The 26,694-nt window shown below is 36.1% G+C and overlaps 1 protein-coding gene across 1 annotated transcript in view; it reads right to left on the bottom strand.

The window, feature by feature from the left end:
• Nucleotides 1-26,694, bottom strand: part of LOC128213970 (laminin subunit alpha-like) — a 63,491-nt gene that overhangs the window by 3,499 nt on the left and 33,298 nt on the right. The window contains exons 37-67 of the mRNA XM_052920109.1: nt 26,572-26,672; nt 24,986-25,166; nt 24,592-24,729; nt 23,801-23,952; nt 23,437-23,541; nt 19,252-19,363; nt 18,503-18,673; nt 18,001-18,110; nt 17,401-17,604; nt 15,363-15,517; nt 14,977-15,115; nt 14,657-14,750; nt 13,796-13,912; nt 13,209-13,394; nt 12,737-12,891; nt 12,250-12,423; nt 11,547-11,674; nt 11,153-11,309; nt 10,778-10,902; nt 10,260-10,600; nt 9,873-9,966; nt 9,169-9,286; nt 8,276-8,422; nt 7,890-8,035; nt 7,234-7,413; nt 5,550-5,692; nt 3,280-3,427; nt 2,055-2,244; nt 1,650-1,817; nt 978-1,149; nt 122-252 (exon numbers count right to left, since the gene is read on the bottom strand). Coding sequence (XP_052776069.1) covers nt 122-252; nt 978-1,149; nt 1,650-1,817; nt 2,055-2,244; nt 3,280-3,427; nt 5,550-5,692; nt 7,234-7,413; nt 7,890-8,035; nt 8,276-8,422; nt 9,169-9,286; nt 9,873-9,966; nt 10,260-10,600; nt 10,778-10,902; nt 11,153-11,309; nt 11,547-11,674; nt 12,250-12,423; nt 12,737-12,891; nt 13,209-13,394; nt 13,796-13,912; nt 14,657-14,750; nt 14,977-15,115; nt 15,363-15,517; nt 17,401-17,604; nt 18,001-18,110; nt 18,503-18,673; nt 19,252-19,363; nt 23,437-23,541; nt 23,801-23,952; nt 24,592-24,729; nt 24,986-25,166; nt 26,572-26,672 — 4,682 coding nt within the window. The remainder of the gene's footprint in view (nt 1-121; nt 253-977; nt 1,150-1,649; nt 1,818-2,054; nt 2,245-3,279; nt 3,428-5,549; nt 5,693-7,233; nt 7,414-7,889; nt 8,036-8,275; nt 8,423-9,168; nt 9,287-9,872; nt 9,967-10,259; nt 10,601-10,777; nt 10,903-11,152; nt 11,310-11,546; nt 11,675-12,249; nt 12,424-12,736; nt 12,892-13,208; nt 13,395-13,795; nt 13,913-14,656; nt 14,751-14,976; nt 15,116-15,362; nt 15,518-17,400; nt 17,605-18,000; nt 18,111-18,502; nt 18,674-19,251; nt 19,364-23,436; nt 23,542-23,800; nt 23,953-24,591; nt 24,730-24,985; nt 25,167-26,571; nt 26,673-26,694) is intronic.

Below are 26,694 nucleotides of genomic sequence, written 5' to 3'. Positions count from 1 at the left end.
CCGGCTTAGCTTGAATTTTCGCTGTCCCTGGAAGTTCAAGCCAATGGGGTTTGACTGCATTTATAAAGTTGATTTTAAAGTTATTGATCTCAAGTCATTTTCTGTAAACTCTCCCACTAACCTCTCCATCCACAAGCTGTAGGACAACAAAGTCTCCCTTGTCGCCATGTACAGAGAAGATCACACCGTCAAAACTACGGGGGCGTATCTCTATGCTTAATTCAAGGTTTCGCTTTACTTGGAACGCATCCACTGTGGAAAAAAGGGTAAATAGTGATAAATACCATCATTCGACACTTATGGTATCCCGGGATCCAGAGGACTCCAAATTTCATGCAGGAACACCGAAATCTACAAGTCTGGTGCTCAAATCATGTTTTAGAAGAAAATAGAGATATTTTGAAGAGAAATATAGCAAGTGTCGACCCATGATAACAAGAACTTAATTTGGATTATGGATCTCCCTCATATCCTTTCTAACCTCAAAGCATAGAATTCCATGGCAAATTCCTGATTATACTTAACCTGGCATGTTTCCACTGGGAACAATTTCATATACTGATAAAGGAGGGTCTTCCCTTGAACATGAGCTTAACATTCAATATGAATTTTACAGTAAATTTCAGTTTAATCATTTAATGCATATTTCTAGGTTATGACAGCGTATGTCTGATGTTTAGACAAGTTTCTTTAACATTTTATCTTAGTATAATGGATAAGTTGTATTGACAATACTACATACAAGAGAGTGAGAGGGGTATTGTATTCTACCTTGCATCAAAGACATTGTGGGTTTGATCCCCCCATGGGTAGATACCATTGCATGTCTTCTCAAAATGCACACCATTATTGTTTTTTCCCCCAGAAAAGTGACTACAGAGGGTATATAAGCTATTAGTTTTTGTCACCATAGAGCTAAAAGAAACTAGTATAAACTAATAGTATATTGAAGATAATCTCGTATTTTACTAACTTACCAAGCTTGACATATCCTCCATCACCATAGAAGTATGCCCCAATCTCAGCTGTGTATCCCGACGCCATCTCATCTGGACAAGGTAAGACACCTTTCGGTTCTTGGGCTGCACCCATATCCTCGCCTGATATTTGTATGTTCGCTATGCATCCAACGTAGTCCGTTGTTATACTCTGTGTTGAGAAAATATTTCCATCTTTGAGAAAAGCCATAATAAGAAAGACCAATTTCAATTAAAATTATTGTAATGTCAATTGGTTGAAGCTATGTTGTTATCTAATATCCATATATTGTTATACACTGTAGACAAATTTCTGTTTTTAACATAAACCTAAATAACAAAGCCCAATTTCAAACAAATATACCGGTAAGCTTTTTTGTTATCCAAAATCTGTTTTATTAGTAAAAACAATTTCAGTCCTGTAACAATGTGTAAGAATTTCAGGACATATTTGTCACTCGCATACCATTTTCTTTTTCCATGTCAATTTCTTCATTACAATTTTATCATTGCATAATTCCAATAACAAAGAAAACATTTACACTTAATTTTCAAAAATTACTGCCGACTAAATCAGAAATTCATGGGAATGCATTTCAAACATAATCATATCATACCATAATTTATACAAAATGATTCATACATAACAATCACTGTTATAAGCTCACTCACGTTCAAATTCTTCAGACCCTTGTCAATGACTAAAGATGTGTTAACGCCGCCAATATAATAAGGAGCTTTCACATTCAGTGACCTTGATCGACCTCCCGAGCTCATAATGCCGACCTCAATCCCGTCAACCTGTAGAGCGCCTTCCTTAAAATTCCGGGCTGCTGTAACCTACAATTACAGATCATTATACATAAACCATTACATTTTAACATACTGAGACTGATAAAGATGGTACAAACATAACAAATATTTGAATTTGAGACTGATAAAATAAGTAATTTTGCAAACAAATTGTCAATTTTGTAGTTTATACATCAATTTTATAAAACTGGTTTATGAATTTTCAAAGGCAATCGAGGCTTGGTAAAAATTAAATGGTTGTGTACAAAAGAAAGATACACTTACTGAATGCCATTTGCCATCATTGACCTTTCCCTCACTGATAATTTCACCAGAGCCAGAACCACAGTCAAACGCAAATCGCAGCATGCCGTTTTGAAGAGTTATCGAGATGAAGTCGATGTGTTTCGTGTCAGCAAAGTACAGAAGAACTCCATTCTCAGCAGATGTCTTGAAGTCTAGCGTTATCACACCTCTGTAATTAGAATAAAAAAATATTATTTCTTTTAAAGCTTGGGCTCAGGTATTCAAAAAATTATTATATGTTTTTGATTTGCCAGCCAAAAAAACACACTTTATATAGATTGGGTTAATATGTTATTATTTTTATCAAAGTTTTATCTTTATTCATTTTCTCATTCAAAATATTGCTATTTAATCTTGGAACATTTACGCGTCCTTAAAAAAACAACATTTAATGTGTAATGAGAACCAAAAATAAAGAATTAGAAAAAAATAAAATTAAAAAAAATAGGATCAGAGGTTAAAAATTAGAGTAGTTTGGGAAACTGGTAACATACAAACAGTTCCATTGTTACAACTCCGAACATAACAAGTTTGATGATAATTCAAAGTTACTAGAAAGATAAACAATGTCATCTATCCACATACTTTTTCTACTGAAAAGATTGTACAGCACAATGTGACAGTATATGAACATGTATGTACCAGTTTGAAGAGTAGTGTAAGTAAACAATGACATTTTAAAAATACAAAATACTGTCAACTGATCAACATTTTAAAAATCCACAATACTGTCAACTGATACACATTTTAAAAATCCACAATACTGTCAACTGAACCACATTTTAAAAATCCACAATACTGTCAACTGAACCACATTTTAAAAATCCACAATACTGTCAACTGAACCACATTTTAAAAATACAATATACACTAAATTGATACACTTTTTAATGATCTAAAATGCCTTAAACTTATCTAAATTTTAAACATACAAAAAACTTTTAAAAACAAATATAACTGTTAATTTGTTAACATTTAAAAACACAAATTACTGCTAGCTGATTTTGAAAATACAAAATAAGAAAGAAATTTTGGCGAAGTTAAGTATTTGCAACACCCTGATACATTAGTAATAATTATTTTCACTTTGTAATGAGTATTTTTTAATACATGTATCATAATTACCATTTTTTTCAAATTGTGAATATTTGCCAAAATTAAATTCACCCAAGTCCTCACAGACCAACCAGACCAACCATCTCACCTAATCCTGAGAAGAGATGGCAGTGACTCGTATTCCAGTCGACTGCCAGGATAGGCCCCAAAATAGAATCCCTTTCGGCTCTCCTCTGGGAGCTCCTGAGGTTCAACAGGGGTGAGCGCACATTGGCCTGGGGGCATAGTAGGGGCCTCTGAAATAAGGGGACATAAATATTGTTAAAGATCATGAGAGGTTCAACATGGGTAAGCACAAAATGGCCTGGTGGCATAGAAGGGGCCTCTGAAATAAGGGGACATAAATATCTTTAAACGTCATAAAAGTTTCAACAGGGGTATGCGCACATTGGCCTGGTGGCATAGTAGGGGCCTCTGAAATAAGGGGACAAAAATATTTTTAAACCTCATTAGAGGTTCAACAGGGGTGAGTGCACATTGGCCTGGTGCCATTGTAGGGGGCCTCTGAAATAAGGGGACAGATATTTCAAATTTATGAAAGTTTCAACAGGGGTAAGCACACATTGGCCTGGTGGCATAGTAGGGGCCTCTGAAATAAGGGGACATAAATATTGCTAAACTTCATGAGAGGTTCAACAGGGGTGAGTGCAAATTGGCCTGGTGGCATTATTGGGGCCTCTGAAATAAGGGGACAAAAATATTGCTAAACTTCATGAGAGGTTCAACAGGGGTGAGTGCACATTGGCCTGGTGGCATTATTGGGGCCTCTGAAATAAGGGGACATAAATATTGCTAAACTTCATGAGAGGTTCAACAGGGGTGAGTGCACATTGGCCTGGTGGCATTATTGGGGCCTCTGAAATAAGGGGACATAAATATTGCTAAACTTCATGAGAGGTTCAACAGGGGTGAGTGCACATTGGCCTGGTGGCATTATTGGGGCCTCTGAAATAAGGGGACAAAAATATTGCTAAACTTCATGAGAGGTTCAACAGGGGTGAGTGCACATTGGCCTGGTGGCATTATTGGGGCCTCTGAAATAAGGGGACATAAATATTGCTAAACTTCATGAGAGGTTCAACAGGGGTGAGTGCACATTGGCCTGGTGGCATTATTGGGGCCTCTGAAATAAGGGGACATAAATATTGCTAAACTTTATGAGAGGTTCAACAGGGGTGAGTGCACATTGGCCTGGTGGCATTATTGGGGCCTCTGAAATAAGGGGACATAAATATTGCTAAACTTCATGAGAGGTTCAACAGGGGTGAGTGCACATTGGTCTGGTGGCATAGTAGGGGCCTCTGAAATAAGGGGCATAAATATTGCTAAACTTCATGAGAGGTTCAACAGGGGTGAGTGCACATTGGTCTGGTGGCATTATTGGGGCCTCTGAAATAAGGGGACATAAATATTGCTAAACTTCATGAGAGGTTCAACAGGGGTGAGTGCACATTGGCCTGGTGGCATTATTGGGGCCTCTGAAATAAGGGGACATAAATATTGCTAAACTTCATGAGAGGTTCAACAGGGGTGAGTGCACATTGGCCTGGTGGCATTATTGGGGCCTCTGAAATAAGGGGACATAAATATTGCTAAACTTCATGAGAGGTTCAACAGGGGTAAGCACACATTGGCCTGGTGGCATAGTAGGGGCCTCTGAAATAAGGGGACATAAATATTGCTAAACTTCATGAGAGGTTCAACAGGGGTAAGCACACATTGGCCTGGTGGCATAGTAGGGGCCTCTGAAATAAGGGGACATAAATATTGCTAAACTTCATGAGAGGTTCAACAGGGGTGAGTGCACATTGGCCTGGTGGCATTATTGGGGCCTCTGAAATAAGGGGACATAAATATTGCTAAACTTCATGAGAGGTTCAACAGGGGTGAGTGCACATTGGTCTGGTGGCATTATTGGGGCCTCTGAAATAAGGGGACATAAATATTGCTAAACTTCATGAGAGGTTCAACAGGGGTGAGTGCACATTGGCCTGGTGGCATTATTGGGGCCTCTGAAATAAGGGGACAAAAATATTTTTAAACCTCATTAGAGGTTCAACAGGGGTGAGTGCACATTGGCCTGGTGCCATTGTAGGCGGCCTCTGAAATAAAGGGAAGCATTTTACATTGTAAAAGTCCACGAGGTTCAACAGTGGTCAGGGCATACTGGCCTGGGCATAGGAGGGGTCCCTAAAAAGGGGCAAAGGGGGATATAAACAATGTTAGAGCTTTGGCTCAATAATTCTCACTTAATTCAATGAAATGAAAACAGACAAGGCCTGGACTCTCTGCTCATTCCGGGAACTGTAAAAATAAAAACAAATGATATTAATATCATAACGTTAAATGAAGAATTACCTGTAGTTGATGGGGGCTCTGTGGGTGGATATAGAGTTGGCAGGGGGTCCCTGTTGTATGGACCCTCAGGGTCAGGAATCGGGCATCCTGCCAAGGCAATGTTTGGTCTCTGGGTTGGCTGGAGAACCGCAAAGTTCAAGAATCTGAAATATGAGGCAAGATGATTTATTAATATTGACATGTTTAATTCAAATTAAAATACTGATCGTTCCCAAAAAAAACCTTTAAAATCATTTTCACAATGAGTTGAAAATCATACTAGAAGTACCAGATTTCAATTAAAATCAATTCATGAAACATACCTGGAATAATGGTTGATTTACAAAATAAGTCAATGTGTAGTTTAAAGTAAGAATGTGTAATATTTTTAGGGATGGAAACCGGATACCAAATCGGTATCCGGATATTCGTATCAAGTATTCGAATACTATCCGGATACTCGTATCAAATTGTTTTCATAATAAGTAAATTTCCTATTATAATTTGATTGAAAAGTGAAAAGATAAACAAATTTGTTTTTGTATTTATTGTTCAGATAGCAATAAATTCTTCATGCATATTCATCAAAAATACGATTGGTCATTAATAGCTTTGATTGCACGACCCTTATCTTGTGATTGGACGATCAATTCCTACGGATTAATGATCAATCCGTTTAATATCGACTAGTGCAAATAAGTGTCAATTAAGCACATCTGAGATCATAAAACAACACTTGTCATTGTAAACAAGGTCATAGAACTTCACAGGATGCTGCACAAGGACACAATATCACGCCTTGTGCAAACACCCAGTTAGCAGACAATTTGTGACACATACCCGCTTCGCAACAGACACTGTTGATCACCTGAAATATTTCATCTGAAAAGTTCTATAACAATTGCTATGTCTCTGCTAAGCTATTTCATTGAAATTTTAATTCTTAAAGAATATTCGAATACCCATTTTGGTATCCGAATACTTGCGTGATATCCGGATATCCGGATACTCGGATAACAGTCAACACACTTATAAAACACGGACATGAAAGGGAAAACTCCTATAAACAGGAAAACTTGGCAGTTCTGGGTTTGACCTCATTGCAATAAGATTGCATAATAATTCTAAAAATAAGGTTCTACAGGGGAGGGAATTTAGATATACAGTACATAATTAATTCAATGCAAATTAATCTACTCTAGCAGTAAAATAAGTTTAACAATGAGAAGGAATTGTCGCTCAAGCCGTTCAGCAGTCTCAGTGCTTTCATTACAAATGTTTTTATATGACAATTGAAGTTTTGATATTCAGAATAAACCAGTCAAATTGTCAAAATGTTTGATTTTACTGGCAAAAATGTCAATTTAACAGACTTAAAACAAAAGCAGGACTTCTTTCATTTTCAAAGATTTTGCTGAAATAAAGCCAAAATATTTTCTGAATTGCCAATTTGTAAAGCATGTAGCGTGACAATAGTGCAATAAATCATTAACTGCATATAGAAATAGTAGCAGATATTGAGTTCTTGCATTCAGGTGACCTCACCATGGTAGCCTTCAGTTCTTACATTACTCCCGATATTAAGACTTTCTTAAACTCCTCAAACTTTAGTGCACCAGCACCTAAATGCACCTAGTCCTAACCCTGTTAAGATGATGTACAAAGCTAACAGCAAGCTAAATGAGATTGAAAACTCCAAACATACTGTCCATTGATCGTGACGTCACCGATACATCCACCAAACTGTTCTTGGCTATTTGCCAGCTCTGTTGGGACGTTAATGTCAGCGTTACCAAAGTACAAGGGCGAGGTGGTATCTACAGATGTGAAGCCGTCCGTGCCTCTGGTGCGAACGGTCTCATAATCATCAATGTTCATCTCAAGGCTGAAAAAAGTAACATTTATGGAAATTAACCCAAACATTAAAGAAAAAATCAGTTTAAGGTTTTTGAAGATTTTGAAGGATAAAAGTATAACACAGAAACCAAGTAATGAAAGCCTTTATCATTTTAACAGCTTTTTACCTTTATTGATAAAAACTGAGGATGTCTATCGAACACATTCAGTACATACAAAATTCTAGTCACTTAAAAAAAAAAATGCAACTTAATGTGTCATGTTATTTGTATATTTGATGTTTTGCTTTCTTTGGTTTTTCATGAAACCTGTTTGCATCATTGTGATTGTTTAATGTTACTTTAAATGAAAAGAACTTGACATGAAAGAAACAGAACATATCAGAAACATTTCAGAAAACTTGAAACATCACATCTAAGGGTGAAACTGAAAGGGTTTTAAGCCATTCTTTATTTAATGTCACATAAGAAAATCATATTTGTCACTCGATATTTTTTACCATACCTTATGCCCTTCTTCATTATGGAGATATAATGCCAGCGACCGTCATTGTACGTGTTTACCCGACTCGTGATTTCAAGGCGCTCATTACCAGGGTTACTTACAACCGATATTTTCCCTTGAACCAGCGACACTGAGAATCCAACAGACTGGAATAAACAAACAGAAATACATAAAGACTAAGCAGATAAATTTTGCTAGTACCTGACAGGTCACATATTCTTAAGCATTCGACAAATGCATTGAAGGAATGTTAGTACAAAACTTTGAACACATTCGAGTACATTCAGATTATAAAGTGTCATTAAATTTCACACAACAAGTGTTTTATTAAGAACATCATATTCAGTATTAACGGGTTCTTAAGCAATGCAAGAATATTCCAATACCTGATCATCATTGGCAGCAAATATCAAGAGTGCTTCCTCCTGCTTGCTCTTCATTTTGAAGGTAAGGTCAAAGTTCTCACCGATACTCTCGATGGGGTTGGCAATGAAGGACAGTTGTTGATCCTCATAAGTTGCAACTCGCAAGATCTGTCAATACATTTTATTTTAGCCCAAAACATATGGTTTTAGCTTGATAATATATTTGCAAAAATGTCTTTTTTTATCATGTAAAAGGTAGTCAACCTCATTTTAAAAAATATCAAAAATGATGCAACGGTATAGATATAATACCTATGTATCATAAAATAACAATGAAATCAAAGACAAATCTGCAAGATTCTAACCTATATAACAGTATAAGAAATGGGGAATTTCAATTTTTGGCCAACAAGGTGTTTTTTTCAATATACTTTCAACTTTACTACAGCACTATTTATGTTATCAAACCTAGAGCACTAAATAGTCATCACTAATTTGTGTTTCAGTAGGTTTATAAATGCATTTTAGCTTGGCTGCCCTGAATGTTACCTAACCTAAACTTATCTGCCAAAAGGCTTGTGAAACATAATTGCTCATTAATATTGCTTCATTCAAAATGTAATGCCAAAACATCATCCAGTAAACTAGAAAAACTTAAGTTACAGTGATCATAGCCATATCAATTTGAATGCATTATAATTTGTAATTTATTTCATAGTTATATTTACCATACTTCATGGAAAAAACTAATACTTTTTTCAGCTCAGAATCATGAAATTTAATCACTATTGAATCTAATAAAAAGTTTTCCTAAGAATTTTGTGATTTAGATTGAAAATCCAAAAGTGATATCTTCACTCCATGAGATAGCTCACTACCTGCACAAATATCAAAATTCCCAGAATGTCCCCTACCTGTGCTGGGCATCCAGGGCTAACTCCCTTGGCCTGTGTATTCTCATTAAGGTCCCATGTTCCGAGTTGCAGTGCCACATCCTCTATACAGCCGTCAAATCCAAGCTTTGTAACGTCGCTAAATTGACAAGAGAATGTTTGTTTTAGTTTATACTAGATTCTTTTAGCTCCTTTCTGAGGAAAGCTGAAGCTTATAGAATAACTCTCAAGTCTGTTTCCTGGGTAAAAACCAGTACTGGTGTCTATTTTGAGAGGCAGTCAGAAAGGACCCCCTGGTGGAAATCGAACCCACAACATCTTGGGTGAGATGGGGACACCTATACCACTAGACAGCTCTCACCCTGTTTTTAACAAATCCAAGCTTTGAAACATCTCTAAATCACAATCGTATGCATTCAATGCATGGAGACCCAATAGAATTTTTGAATTATTTGAAAAGGTTTTATGTGCAGTAAAAGAGAATGTGAAAGAAATACTCAAAATAATAACAATTTATTCAAAAACAGCTGTGCTGTTTTTTAAGAAATCAGTTTCAGTTTATCATATTGTTTTGTATCCTTTCTAGTCTAGTGTTATAGTGGACATTTTATTCTAATCATCAAAGCTCTAGATAAAGTATTTTTGAAATAATGAAAACTATCTTCATTTGGACATTAATTTGGGGACAAATCTCTATGCAGCATTAAGGAGACGTCACCACCTACCTGACAGGAAGTATGATCCCTGAGTAACCTCCGATGGAGATTTCGTCGGTGATGGACAGCTGCGTAAGACTGCCAGGTGAATCCACAGGGCCAACTAAAATACACACAGTATTATCTCACATTGTACAGAATACAAATATGCAGCAAAATTACGAAAATATTACTAATTATGACTAAGATCTTTATTGCAATGCCCTTTGACTTTTTTCCTTTAACAAACATACAAGTATGATTTTATAACAGAAATATTAGATTTTTCCCTCGAAAAACAGATTTTTGATTTTGTAACATCACATCACATCTAAGGGTGAAACTGAAAGGGTAGGCTATATGATTTCTGAAAATTATTTCTTTCTTAATAAAGTTAAAGTCAGATGTTTCACTCACTTCCATCCCCATCCACAAACAGCATCCCGGTCTTGTTGCGTCGGTTAATCTGTACGTCATGCCATTCTCCATCATTCACTTCCTTAAACTTGTACTCTAACTGCACACGCCCTCCGCCAAGGTCATACTGGTGCAGGACCTTGCCATCACGTAATTCAATTGATATGAAGTCCCGATCTTCACCAGCAAAGAAGAGTAGACCATTTGGAGCATATGTTTTGAACTTCATGGACACCTGTGACTTAACGGCAGGTTTCCAGCCAGTCTGAGAAGTGCTTAAAATGACAAATCCAGCTCCGTCAAATCGGAAACCATTGGATACTACTGATGTCAGGATGTCTCTGAAAAAAATTGTTGCAAAAAATCATTTTCTGACAACTTTAATTAAAAAAAAAATCACATGAAATAAAGAGACTTTTGAAGTGAATTTTGCAATTTTTTTTACAAAACTCTAATTGAAGGTCCCATGTCTTTTGTACATTCTTTTCAAAGGAAAAGTTAAAAATTCATATAAATACCTCTCTCTGGCTCCCTTATAGTTGTTATTTCCTTCTTTAAAGTTCCACACACCCATTGGGTTGTCATCAAACTTGATGTCCTCGATAATGCCGACATACGTATCCCTTGTCACATCCTCAGATATCTGTAGCACAAGGAATAATATGAAATAGGAACTTGGTCACTGAATTATAGTTAAACAATATTTTTTCAAAATTTTATCCAAGCAAGATCATTTCTTTTTTGGAGTTATAGCAAAACATTTTAACTTTTGCATGGACAACTACAGCAGCATGACAGCCTCTGCTGATAACACCAATACAACAGTATTAAAACCAATGTCTATTTGTATTACCCTTTTCAACACAGACAATATAAAAATAATCATAACCCACCATGGTGGCCTCTTCTGGCAGTCCACCACTGTAGAACTTGGTTGTGAGAGGGTGAAGGTCAAGGACGGTGTTTGAGCCCCGAGCGACGCCCATCACTGGAGGCAACTCTGGTTTGTTTTGGTCCTGTTCGAGAAGCAACGTTCCTGCCTTGCCAATCCTTTGAATTGTTTAAATAAAACATTGATTTCTACAGGTAATCCATTTTTGAATTCAATAAATATATATTTCACTAGCACCTGTATACAATGTATGAAATAATACCAATTCATATCTAACAAATCAAAAAATTAAACTATCCAGGTATATCTTGGTCAGCAAATAGACACCATGAGACATTCATTTTAAAAACGACCATTGCAATAATGTTCCAAAACAAATACAAAATAATTATTACCTTTTAGCTGTGACCTTGTACCACTGCCCATCAGAGACGTAGTGTGGGTGATTTATCTTCACAAGGCCAGAGTCCAGGTTGTACTTGAACACAGCATTACCATTCTCAATCTCGATGGACATGAAGTCCTGAAAGCACATGGAACATTTGGGATTACAACCGATTCAAAACACCATGTCTTGCTTCAATAAAACTTTTAGCTTAAAGTGAAGTTTTCATTGACCAAGTTACAACAAAACTATAATAAAGATCATCAATCAATGTTTAATAATTTCTAAAGCAATTGTAGATGAAAAGCTCAAAACCTCTCACATCTTTTTTCTCTCTATCCCCTCATAATAATCGTATCCTAAAGGATATGATTGATTGTAAAGGAAGTAGAAGAGTTCTGTTGAGTGAATGCCAAAGCTTGTCTTGTGTTTTTCAGTCAAACAAGGGGCTTAACCATTACTTTAATGAGAGTTGTGGGCCTTGGTATATATGTGTGTATTGTCTTTGGCAACCAATGTGTATACCAAGTTTCATTTCAACATTCTGAACAGTTCTTTGAGACATGGCCAATGTTAAGATGTTAGTGCAAAAACACCACCAACAGCTCTTAGACTACCATTAACTTTTTTCTTTGAGAAACAGACTAGCTCAAATTGATGACTAATAGCTTTCCTCTTCTTTTGTCATGAATTTCAAACACCATTTGTTTCACCTGGTTCGGTTTCTTGCTTCCTGACATTTCACTTCCGGCATACAATAGCAGACCATTCTCATCTGTTGTCTTGAAGAATAGTGACACGTCACTGTACGAGCCAGCCTGCGCAACGTTGCGGGGATTTCGCAGCTCAACTGTCGTGTTGCCGAGGAAGTTCAGACCAACTCTGATCTAAATTATAAAAGTTATTGATTGTTCAAACATCAGATTTATTCCAAACAAATGAGAAATAACATTAGTTAGTCATATACCAAAACACAATTTCAATACACAGAAAAGTCATGGAATACATGAAATACGATATAAAGAAAGAAATCTTTAAGACATTTGAAAGATTAATAAATTTATGGCATGAAAACTATGTTTATTGGCCAAATTACCTAATACAACTCCAAAGCTCCACAAAAATTGCAATGCATATGTCAATCTAAAAATAGGAACAAATAACTTGGTTAGTTATTTGAGAGAAAGAAAGTAAACATACCAGATTAGCCTGGTTTCTTGCGATGGCGATTTTCTCCTTCAGGGCAGCAATGTTGGTTTTCACCTGCTGTCCAAGAACCATAACTCTCTCGGACTCAGCAGTGAGGTCTGTCAGCAATGTTTGGATGTTCGGGATGAACTTCTGTACTGTATTGACTGGGAAAGAAATATTTAAATAAATCATATGCAAGGTAACCACAGTACACTTATACAACTTGTTTGGTTTAAGACTAAGTCTGCAAAAGTGTTGTTTTTTCCATCATTATGGGAATGAGGCCAGGGCCTTTCTGGTAGAGGAAAATGTGTCATTTTGACTTGAATTGGGAAGTCCAAATTTGTCTAGAAATAAACAAAAATGTTTTTTAAATGGTATTGAAAGTATTATTAGTGGCGGGAACTGTTTTCTTGGCCATTTTGGGAAGGTCATCAATAATGTCCTTGACCTTTAACATACATTACATCAAATTGCTTACCCTGAGCCCGGGCCTGTACAATATCCCTCTTGGTGTTGAGAGCATCGTTAGTGAGTGGCACAGTTTTCTCCAGCTGTTTTGGAAGGTCTTTGAGAATGTCCTTGACTTTAACCTTGGCGTCTTCCGCTCTCTGACCGGCAGCTTCACCATTGGCTGACACATCATTGGCTTTCTGACCTACCTCACCTGAAGGTAACAATATTCTATCATTTTGGGTAAATAAATTGAATGAATATATGAATGATGAAAACCCCCCAGATATTATTAATTCAAATATGCATGCTTGTATATTTGATAAACTTCTGCCAAAACTTAGATTAAATACTGTCAATCAGAAATAACTGATAAGTTAAATTATGACTTTTCAAAGTGCAATGCAAAATACTTATACAACACTACTCAATCGACAACATTACTAAATCACAGCTGCTCTCATCAAAATTGGCAATTTCTAACAGAAATTCAAAACAGCACCATAAATCATACCAGACTCCGAACCTTGACTATTTAATTTGATTTTCATAGTAGGCCATTGTTTCAACCAATCAAAACAGCCACATCCTCTTATCAAAAACAAGTGTACCCACCAACAGGAATAGTAAGAAGTCTCTGTTTGATCTGGTTCCCTGCAATACTGACTTCCTTGTTGAGTCCTTCCACGACCATGGTACCAGCCTTAGCACTGTCCAGGCGGTCCAGTAAGTCTTGAATAGCAAGTTTGTTATTTAAAACACATTAATTCAATTCCCTGTTTAATCAATTTAAATTCCCTGATTTATTGACAATCTTTTCAATGAAGTAATGTGCAATTTAATGATTCAATCATAATTAGATGTAAAGAATATGAGTTTGTTATGCAATTTTAATTTATTGATGAAAATAAAGCAGATTGGTACATGTTTACCAAAATATTAACCATAATAATATCTACCATGTGTTTTCGGTCCAGACAAAAAGATAGGACCTGAGGGCACAGGATTGATAATTTTCCCGACGTTTCTTGAAAAAGATTGATTTGAAAAAAATTGAAACATAAAACAAATTTCTGTGATATTCACCAAAAACACGTGAGCGGTTGTTAACAAACAGCATGACGCAAAATTCAGTTGCTTTATCCAACAAAGTGTTGATGGTGGCTAGATAGGCTTCTCATAGTAAAACCAATGCAAACATCCATAATCAGATAGTGAAACAAGATGTCAACCCACATATATTCAAATACTCAATAGGGTTGACCCAAGTCATTACCTGACTCAAAATGGTAAAGCTAAGGCCTATTTCTTACGCTGTCAGCTATTGAGCACTTAACAACCAACTCCTACCTAACAGTATGTTGACAGCGCCACCTTAGTCTAGCTTTCTATTTTGATTGGAGTTGTACACAGTATAATGCCTACCGAACTTGCCCAAGCATATACATTTAATCTAATATGTTAATGGTCACTTACCAACTTGTGTGGCATTAAACCGGAGTTTGGCCTCAATCAGCAGTTCTTCACTGGACATGGTGAAGTTCTTTGACAGCTCACCGACACCATTTGACTGCAAAAGTGTTTTTATACCGGTATTAAAAATTTAGTCCAATGTTGATTTGGGGTAAGAACTGTTCCGTTTTGTTTTATTTCTTAAAGAACAGAACGTTTCCTTTTTAAATCAAATTGCTGTAACATTAGCTTTACTTAGACTTTCTCAAATGCTATTATTTATAGACTTTAAATTCAATAATTTCCAACCAAAAAATGCTCTAAAAAGATATAAATTTACATACATCTACAGCTGCTGAGTCGGCATTATCGAAGGTGACATTGGCAGCATCACTAGCATCGTTGATAGCCTTTACAATGTTTTCATAGGCTCGACCTGCAGCTACTGCATTGGAAGCAATTGCACGTGTGTCTGTGTATACACTGAAACACACAGAATGTATACATGAAAACACAGCAATACACAGAATGTCTATGTATATACATTGCAATACACAGGATGAATATGTGTACACACTGAAATACACAGCATATAAGGTGTTCACAGTGCAATACACAGAACGAATATAAATTATTAGAAATATTGAATGACTCAAATATTCTCCACACAAATTTGGTGAGCTAAAAATACATATAACGGAAGTTCAAACTATACACAAGTTCTACCCACGTTTCCAAGATGGCGGCCTGTTCATTGAGCATGTCAGCATGGTCAGCTGTCTGGTTAACATAGATCTCGGACTGGTCAAGGTCACTGTAGATGTCCGTAAACTGTTTTAGGGCCGCCCTTCCCTGCATCAACATGGATGACACACGAGACAGATTCTGAAAATGGAAATTGAAATGTTAATATATTCTTCAACAGTGGTCAAAATTTTCACAAGTGTGCAAATCCTGTACTGAAATTGTAATTTTACATAGCCAAGCTTGTAAATGTCTAATTCTCTATCATTTTTATGTATTTGTTACGATTTCATTTATTGCAAGGGAGAGAAATCTGAAGAATGGACCAGTCACCAGTTGTCCTTTAATCTATCAATAAACCAATGATAGGATTATATTTTAAAAATCACATGGTTTCATTAACCATTTTGATAACTGAAACCATCGCCAAACGATCTCAATGAGTTGTAATAATTGCTTTGGTGACAGGTCAATAATGAAATGAACAAGAGCTGTCACAGAGACAGCGCGCTCGACTATTCCACCGCTTTGCAGTGTAAGGATTGAAAAGTTTTGGTGAAACATGCATGGATCACTGTTAGATTAGATTTCAATGCAATACATGATGTGCTGAGATATTAACATAAATGTGGTTCGATGCAAAATTTTAACCAGAATTTTTAAGTCTTAAAATATAGGGCCATTATTTGCAAAATACAGTTATCTAACTTGGTAATTCAATTATGTTGGGTGGTTGAATACCATTGTATAAAGTCTCAAAGCAATACATCAAGTAGTTGCTGAGATATTATCCTATGTGTGCTAACATGCAAGACCTTAACCAGAATTTCTAAGTCTCATAACAAAGGGGCAAAAAATTTATAATATGAAAGATAGAGTTATCTTACTTGATTAAAGAAGAAGGTTAAATGGTTGGGAGCCTGTGTGTAAAGTATCAATGCCATACATGATGTATTCACTGAGGTATTGACTTAAAAGTGGTTACATGCAAAACCTTAACCAGAATTTCTTTGTCAAATAAAAAAGGGGCCACTATTTGAATTTAATGCAAACTAGAGTTATCTTACTTGGTAAATTAAGTCGTTGGATGGTTGAGTATCATTGTATTAAGTCTCAATGCAATACCTGAAGTAATTGCTGAGATATTAACCTTTGTGTGCTCACACGCAAAACCTTAACCAGAATTTTTAAGTCAAATAATAAAGGGCAATTATTTGCATTTAATGCAAACTAGAGTTATCTAACTTGGTAAATTAAGTAGGTTGGATGGTTGAGTATCAATGCAATACCTCAAGTAGTTGCTGAGATATTAACCTATGTGTGCTTGCATGCAAAACCTTAACCAGAATTTCTAAGTCAAATAATAAAGGGCAATTATTTGCATTTAATGCAAACGAGAGTTATCTAACTTGGTAAATTAAGTAGGTTGAATGGTTGAGTACCATTATATCAAATCTCAATGCAATACCTGAAGTAGTTGCTGAGATATTAACCTATGTGTGCTTGCACGCAAAACCTTAACCAGAATTTTTAAGTCGAATAATAAAGGCCTATTATTTGCACTAAATGAAACTAAGAGTTATCTTACTTGGTTAATAAAGTAGGTTGGATGGTTGAGTACCATTGTATAAAGCCTCAATGCAATACCTCAAGTAGTTGTTGAGATATTAACCTAAGTGTGGTTGCATGCAAAACCTTAACCATGGTGTGATGCGGACGCCAACGCTTGGGTGAGTAGTATAGCTCTCCATATTCTTCGAATAGTCGAGCTAAAAATCAGCAGTATACATTATGATAGAACAAAAGCTTCACTCAAATAACAAGAGCTGTCACAGTATGTGAAGAGTGCCCTCGAATGTGACATTGAGCTTTGAACAATGTCAGTATATAAAAAAGGGAAGAAAATAGCAATGAAGATCTTCCTTTGGGGCATAAAAATCATTATTTCTTGCCATTATGGCAATGCAAAATCCAGGAATGAAAGGAAAAATGGTTCAGACAGACTTGTACTACTCCACATTTACCTGCAGCTCCTCTGCAGCCATATCTAGGTTGTTCTGTGAATCATTGAGCTGTTGCATGGACTCTTCAAGGGATTCCTGAGTCAAATCTTCCCCGAGTAAGATCTCGTCGACGCTCATTTCAATCTTTGGATTTGTGTTGAGGATTAGTTCTGCAAGAATGCTCTTTGCCTTGGTGGTCGTAGCTTCCGAATCCTCGCTGTTTACCTGAAAAGCGAAAATTGAAAAATGCATTTGTGTTCTGTTCTTATAGAGACTTTGGTAATTTAGTAAGTTCTCATTAATTCAATTATTTTCTTTTTAATTAACCTCATAAATAACAACATAAACCTTGTCCAAGAAGGTCATATTTCTCTAATGCACAAGTTGTAGCAATTTCAATGACATGCCTTCTTAGGTGCATTACCTTCATTATAATAAGGAGTAAAGTTGGAAACTACAGATAATATACATCTAACTTTATATGTAACTGTCTGTTGTCGGTTGACCACGTCAATATAATTTGACACTGTGACGCACAATACCTGACTCAAAGGCGTCAGTGGTAGGGCCTTCCTTCCATTCATTACTTTTAAACCATACAACTTATTAAATCAATGTTACCTGTAGATCTAAGAGCCGCCGGTTGACCTCATCAATATCATCAGAGACTGTGTCACGGAAAGTGGCCTGATTCTGAGGTGTCAGTTGTAGAGCCTTTACACCTTCCAGTACTGTAATACAAAAAATATATCAGGGGGAACTCTTTAAGACAGTTTGCATGAAGCAACAAGGTTAATTCAAAACATTTTACCTATTTGTTTTCAAACAATGTTTGTTTTTCTATTACTTTCTATTTTTCAAACTATTTTTTTAACTAATAAACTTGATTTCAAACATCTACTCACAAAATATTTGAAATATTATGCTTTGCATTTCTTCTTCAACAGCAGATGCATTGACGTGTTTTATAAATACTTTAATTTTGAAACTAAAAAATGAACTTAACAGCTTTACATAGGGATTGTAATTTATTAAGATTTTGCACAAAACAATTTTAAATTTCTCTCGGGTTCCAAGCGATTTCATAAAATATTTATTAGTATGCAATAAACAAGCCACATACACATCTCAGCTTCTTCAATGTCACTAGCAAGAGTGTCATTCTGTCCAGTGAAGTTTCGGGCTTCAAGTTCGCCAATAATTCTCTCTGATAGGGTGATGTATGTCTCGATGTTTGTCACTTTGATTCCCTCGTTTATCTGCTGCAAGACGCCATTGATGTAGCTGATAGCAGCTGGAAGGAAAAAAATTAAACCTATTTTTCTTCTACAATTTTATAATGTCAAACATCACATAATCTGGATTTGGAAGAAATATTTGTAATAATCAAGCTTCAATATGAGATCTAGTGCTCTTAATATTTGATAATGGGGCAAAAAAAATCAGCTTTCTAGGAGATAAATCATAGTACAGAAAGTTCTTCCATTGATTTCTGCATAAAATCCCTCATCTACTTGCTAATGCCCAGTGCACGATAAGTGCTTAGCAGGGATGTAATTAATCTCGAAGCTGAAACCCTTTTGACAATGGCTTTGGTCGGTGCTTTAGGCCCCCAATGAGTGTCAAAGGGTTGAAGCTCCCTGCTGAAGAAGCAAAACTGGCTTTATGAAGCCCTTTTGAGGGCTTTCCTTGCTTTAAATTTAAAGCAAACTGCAGCGTCAACAAACAATTGAAGTAACAACCAAAAGCAACCAGATAACTTTTTAAATATTTTTTTTTATATTTCCTTTTTGTCTCTGGAGCTATTAGACCCAAGGAAATCTGCAAATCTTCATCAAATCATATCCCTGCTTAGAAAGTTCATGTATATACCTGCAGCCGCCTTCTCACTCTCAGAGCCAAGATTCATGGCACCATCAGTACTCTCATACAGCAGTCTACCCTCGTCCACTAGATCTTCAGCATCAGCAATTGCCGCCTCCGACTGGAAATTTGGAATAACTGATATATAGTGGTGTTTCTTTTTTATTCAGACAATCGAAAGATTGCAAATATATAAATGGCTAATGACACCTAAGGCAAATCTTAACAGTAATTCTTTATTTATTGATGCAACAGAAGCTGCAGGGACAATAATACAATGATAAATACAGGGACAAGCCTAGTACTTGAAACTTCAAAAATGGGCCCTGTTTAGGGCACAAGGCAAGGGCCCAAAAGAGCCCATTGAAGCCAAGCAGACAAACACATATATATTTCATTAATTGATCAAACAGAAGCTACAGGGACAAGCCAAGCAGACAAACACATATTATATATTTCATTTATTAATCCAACAGAAGCTGCAGGGACAAGTCAAGCAGACAAACACATATTATATATTTCATTAATTGATCAAACAGAAGCTACAGGGACAAGTCAAGCAGACAAACACATATTATATATTTCATTTATTAATCCAACAGAAGCTGCAGGGACAAGTCAAGCAGACAAACACATATTATATATTTCATTTATTAATCCAACAGAAGCTGCAGGGACAAGTCAAGCAGACAAACACATATTATATATTTCATTAATTGATCAAACAGAAGCTACAGGGACAAGTCAAGCAGACAAACACATATTATATATTTCATTAATTGATCAAACAGAAGCTACAGGGACAAGTCAAGCAGACAAACACATATTATATATTTCATTTATTAATCCAACAGAAGCTGCAGGGACAAGTCAAGCAGACAAACACATATTATATATTTCATTAATTAATCCAACAGAAGCTACAGGGACAAGCCAAGCAGACAAACACATATTATATATTTCATAAATTGATCAAACAGAAGCTACAGGGACAAGCCAAGCAGACAAACACATATTATATATTTCATTAATTGATCAAACAGAAGCTACAGGGACAAGTCAAGCAGACAAACACATATTATATATTTCATTAATCGATCAAACAGAAGCTACAGGGACAAGCCAAGCAGACAAACACATATTATATATTTCATTAATTGATCAAACAGAAGCTACAGGGACAAGCCAAGCAGACAAACACATATTATATATTTCATTAATTGATCAAACAGAAGCAACAGGGACAAGCCAAGCAGACAAACACATATTATATATTTCATTAATCGATCCAACAGAAGCTACAGGGACAAGTCAAGCAGACAAACACATATTATATATTTCATTAATCGATCCAACAGAAGCTACAGGGACAAGCCAAGCAGACAAACACATATTATATATTTCATTAATCGATCCAACAGAAGCTGCAGGGACAAGCCAAGCAGACAAACACATATTATATATTTCATTAATTGATCAAACAGAAGCTGCAGGGACAAGTCAAGCAGACAACACATATTATATATTTCATTAATCGATCCAACAGAAGCTACAGGGACAAGCCAAGCAGACAAACACATATTATATATTTCATTAATCGATCCAACAGAAGCTACAGGGACAAGTCAAGCAGACAAACACATATTATATATTTCATAAATCGATCCAACAGAAGCTACAGGGACAAGCCAAGCAGACAAACACATATTATATATTTCATTAATTGATCAAACAGAAGCTACAGGGACAAGCCAAGCAGACAAACACATATTATATATTTCATTAATTGATCAAACAGAAGCTACAGGGACAAGCCAAGCAGACAAACACATATTATATATTTCATTAATTGATCAAACAGAAGCTGCAGGGACAAGCCAAGCAGACAAACACATATTATATATTTCATTAATCGATCAAACAGAAGCTACAGGGACAAGCCAAGCAGACAAACACATATTATATATTTCATTAATTGATCAAACAGAAGCTACAGGGACAAGCCAAGCAGACAAACACATATTATATATTTCATTAATCGATCAAACAGAAGCTACAGGGACAAGCCAAGCAGACAAACACATATTATATATTTCATTAATTGATCAAACAGAAGCTGCAGGGACAAGCCAAGCAGACAAACACATATTATATATTTCATTAATTGATCAAACAGAAGCTACAGGGACAAGCCAAGCAGACAAACACATATTATATATTTCATTAATTGATCAAACAGAAGCTACAGGGACAAGTCAAGCAGACAAACACATATTATATATTTCATTAATTGATCAAACAGAAGCAACAGGGACAAGCCAAGCAGACAAACACATATTATATATTTCATTAATCGATCCAACAGAAGCTACAGGGACAAGTCAAGCAGACAAACACATATTATATATTTCATTAATTGATCCAACAGAAGCTACAGGGACAAGCCAAGCAGACAAACACATATTATATATTTCATTAATCGATCCAACAGAAGCTACAGGGACAAGCCAAGCAGACAAACACATATTATATATTTCATTAATTGATCAAACAGAAGCTACAGGGACAAGTCAAGCAGACAAACACATATTATATATTTCATTTATTAATCCAACAGAAGCTGCAGGGACAAGTCAAGCAGACAAACACATATTATATATTTCATTTATTAATCCAACAGAAGCTGCAGGGACAAGTCAAGCAGACAAACACATATTATATATTTCATTAATTGAACCACCAGAACCTACAGGGACGAGTCAAGCAGACAAACACATATTATATATTTCATTAATTGATCAAACAGAAGCTGCAGGGACAAGTCAAGCAGACAAACACATATTATATATTTCATTAATCGATCAAACAGAAGCTACAGGGACAAGCCAAGCAGACAAACACATATTATATATTTCATTAATTGATCAAACAGAAGCTGCAGGGACAAGTCAAGCAGACAAACACATATTATATATTTCATTAATTGATCAAACAGAAGCTGCAGGGACAAGTCAAGCAGACAAACACATATTATATATTTCATTAATTGATCAAACAGAAGCTGCAGGGACGAGTCAAGCAGACAAACACATATTATATATTTCATTAATTGATCAAACAGAAGCTGCAGGGACAAGTCAAGCAGACAAACACATATTATATATTTCATTAATTGATCAAACAGAAGCTGCAGGGACAAGTCAAGCAGACAAACACATATTATATATTTCATTAATCGATCAAACAGAACCTACAGGGACGAGTCAAGCAGACAAACACATATTATATATTTCATTAATTGATCAAACAGAAGCTGCAGGGACAAGCCAAGCAGACAAGCACATATTATATATTTCATTTATTGAACCACCAGAACCTACAGGGACAAGTCAAGCAGACAAACACATATTATATATTTCATTAATCGATCAAACAGAACCTACAGGGACGAGTCAAGCAGACAAACACATATTATATATTTCATTAATCGATCAAACAGAACCTACAGGGACGAGTCAAGCAGACAAACACATATTATATATTTCATTAATTGATCAAACAGAAGCTGCAGGGACAAGTCAAGCAGACAAACACATATTATATATTTCATTTATTGAACCACCAGAACCTACAGGGACGAGTCAAGCAGACAAACAACAAATGTGTTCCTATCTAATGGCACAAAGATGAAAAGCCAAAAGTCTTTCCGTCATATATAAAGAAATAATTGTTTTTACTTCGCATAGCAATGGTCAAAGTTTTAAAATCTTATAAGGCTCATATGATTAAAAGCCATTTACCACTCCTGATTGATAACAATTACTAAACATTGTCCAAGGCCTAATAAAAATACATTTGGTTTGGGTTACCTGCCCCTACCTATGAAATAGGGGCTGACCCTACTGTTTTTATAGTCAGTTTGTAAAAAAACACCATTCTCCACTGATGAAAACATTTTTATATAAAGCCTAATAATAAAAAAAAATAAACAAAAAAAAGCCTACCTACTTTACCTTTTTTTGAAATGGATGTAACCCTGACAAAGCCTAAGCTCCAACTGGGTGTCAAACCCAGGACCATAAGATCCTGAGTCTGATACACTAACCACATGTCCATCGCCATGGATAATCAAAGAATACATAAAATTAATGTTATGAAAATAATTATTAAACGCATGTAAGACAAGTGATTTACCCTGGTCCTAATGGTGTTAGAATACAGTTCCATTTGCTGAAGTTCCAGAGATACTGGCTCCAGTGTGATGTTCTCAGACTCGTACAGCACTGAATTGACCTGTGGCTATAAATACAAGGCAATTTCTTACATACCAAAAAATGTACCAGTACCTTTGTAAAACAAGGGGTTTTTTTTGGTTTTGTTTTGTTTTTCAAAATTTAACCTTTTCATGACAATTGATCTCATTAAAATATTTTTGAATATCCTTAGAATGATTTTGACATTAATTTCACATTCATCTAAAAGTCCTTATAAGAGCAATTAAAAGAGAGCCTTATGTAAAAATCTTAAAGCACAACAAACATCTATGATTTTACAATACCTGCAGAGTGAATATGGAAGCGTTTGCCCTGTCCAGTCTCTTCATGGCCTCCACACCGATGGAGACAGTTTCAAGCCCGCCCTTCACACTCTCCACATCAACTTCCAGGACCTCAAGGTCATCAAGCAGGTTGTCAATACATGTGTCACACTCTGAAAGTATATGCATCAAACTTTGAAAGTAAAGTTGTAGAACTTGGAAACTTTATATGTCACACTCTAAAAGTGTGTGCGTTAGACACTGTGTGTGTGTGTGTGTGTTACACTTCTAAAGTATGTGTCACAACTGCAAGTAGATGTGTAAGTATATGTTTCAATTTATGTAGGTATATATGTCACACTGCAAGCTCATGTCAAATTCAAAACACACTAAAAGTGATGTTTGAAACAACAAATTACTTATTACAATCAAACCTGGTAGACACTGGCACATTACTACAACTGATAACTGCAATACCTTGGCAACCCTCCTGTGGGTCAGCACCATCTATCAAAGCATTGTTCACACTTTTAACCAATCGAACCTGATAAACACAGACACACCCCTACAACTGATAACTGAATTTACTTACCCTGTTACCCCTCCTCTGGGATCAGCATCCTTCTATCCAAGCACTGTTCACACTTAGAACCAGTAACACCTGGTTGACAGTCCTACATCTGATAACTGCAATACCCTGGTACCCATCCTGTGAGTCAGCGCCCATCTACCCAAGCACTGTTCAAGCTTTGAACCAGTCACACCTGATAAACACGGACACACTCTTACAACTGATAACTGCATTTACTTACCCTGGCACCCCTCCTGTGGGATCAGCACCCATCGATCCAAGCACTGCTCACACTTAGAACCAGTAACACCTGGTAGACACTGGCACCTTCCATCAACTGGGTCACAAGTCACTGCTCCATCAAACTCGCAATCACACACTGAAATGTTCAAAGAATCCATGAAATCGTGATCTATGTGATTACACTAAACTCTTCAAAAAATACATGTAGTTTGGTCTTCTGCAGTACCATAAACGAAAAGTTCCATTATTTAAAAAAAAATGGAAACCATTATTTTTTAAGGCCATTAATTCACGAACAAGTATGATAATTTAATCTTATGTGTGTGCATATTACTATTCGACCAATACAAATTTTTACACTTATTATGAGTGTTACAGTAAACATGACTCACTGTCACATCCCCAAGACCCGTAGTTCCAGTGTCCAGGTATGCACGCTTGACACCTGTCTCCACGCACGCCCGGTTGACACGAACATGTGCCGTTGTCAAGATCACATTGGCTTGAGATCGCTGCTTCCTCGCATCCGCATGGTACACATCCGTTACACTCAGAAAAGCCCCATGTATCAGGCTGCAACAATAGATTTCTAGATTACATATTTATCTAATTGTACATGAAGAACCTTTGGTAAAAAAAAACAAGAGGCCCAAAAGGGCCTATGCTCTACTGGCATGGCTCTTGTGGTCATTTTCAATCCAGAGCATGTACGTTTGAGTAATAGGCAACAAATATATAGTTCACTTTTAGTGTTTTGGTTAGCTGAAAACGCTGCACGTTGTTGTAAGCAGATTAGTTGCATGAACTATTTTAATATGTGCCAAGTAAAGGTAATCTGAGGGTAAGAAATATTTGCAGTAATGATCCCAGGGGCATAATTTGAACAAACCTTCAAAGCAATTGTGACTTTACATAAAACTTGGCTAAAAATAGACTTCGCTCATGTAGTCTTGGCTAAAAATAGACTAAGCTTAAAATAGCATTTTTTATACTTTCAAGACCCATAATCCAGGCATGCATGGGCAAATCTGGCTGGTTTTCAAAAGGAACTGAGTTCTAATGGATATCTAAATACTGTACAAGTTTCATCGAGATACAATCTAAACTGAAGACTGTATCATGTTCACAAGCAATTGTTTACAGACGAACTGATTTTTTTAATACTTTCAAGGCTCATAATCTAGGCATGCATGGTCGGATCTGGCTGCTTTTTGAAAGGAACTGAGCTCTAATGGATATCTAAATACTGTACAAGTTTCATCGAGGTACATTCAAAACTGAAGACTGTAAAGTGTTCACAAGCTAGTGTTTACACAATAGCATTTTTTTATACTATCAAGGGCCATAATCTAGGCATGCATGGGCGGATCTGGCTGGTTTTCGAAAGGAACCAAGCTCTAATGGATATCTAGATACTGAATAAGTTTCATCGAGATACATTCAAAACTGAAGACTGTATTGTGTTCACAACTAATTGTTTACAAAACAGCATTTTTTTTATACTATCAAGGGCTCTATTGGATATCTAGATACTGTACAAGTTTCATCAAGATACAATCAAAACCGAAGACTGTAACGTGTTCACAAGCAATTGTTTACAGACGCACGAACGCACGGATACACATACTGCGTACACATTACCATCGCATAAGCTCATCTGGCCTTTGGCCAGTAGAGCTAATAAAACTCAAAAAATCTATCACCACTTCTATTGTTTTATCAGCTTTAAAAAATGGCTCTAGTCTTAAAATATTGTTGTTGTTATTCACCAAAAAACATTTGTTACCACACTCCATGGATTTCTTCATTTTGTCACCTTTTTATCAAACTTTAACCTTAAAACAATTCACAATTTCAATAAAGCTCTTATATGACATGGCAGTACCAAGATATTTCCATATTTTAATTATTTATATTCCACTTAAAAACAGATGCTTTGGAAAGCACATTTCAATTAAAGGTTATGCACAATACTTACAGCACATTGGTCACAGTTCATGCCGATCACGTTGGGTTTACATGAGCACTCTCCATTCTGACTTCCACACAGTAGCGCACCACACTGGTCACATGAACATTCTAAAATGAAGATAAAGCCAGG

The sequence above is a fragment of the Mya arenaria genome, chromosome 13, assembly GCF_026914265.1.
Source record: "Mya arenaria isolate MELC-2E11 chromosome 13, ASM2691426v1".
Taxonomy (NCBI): Eukaryota; Metazoa; Mollusca; class Bivalvia; order Myida; family Myidae; genus Mya; species Mya arenaria.
This window is presented reverse-complemented; position numbering and strand designations above follow the sequence as displayed.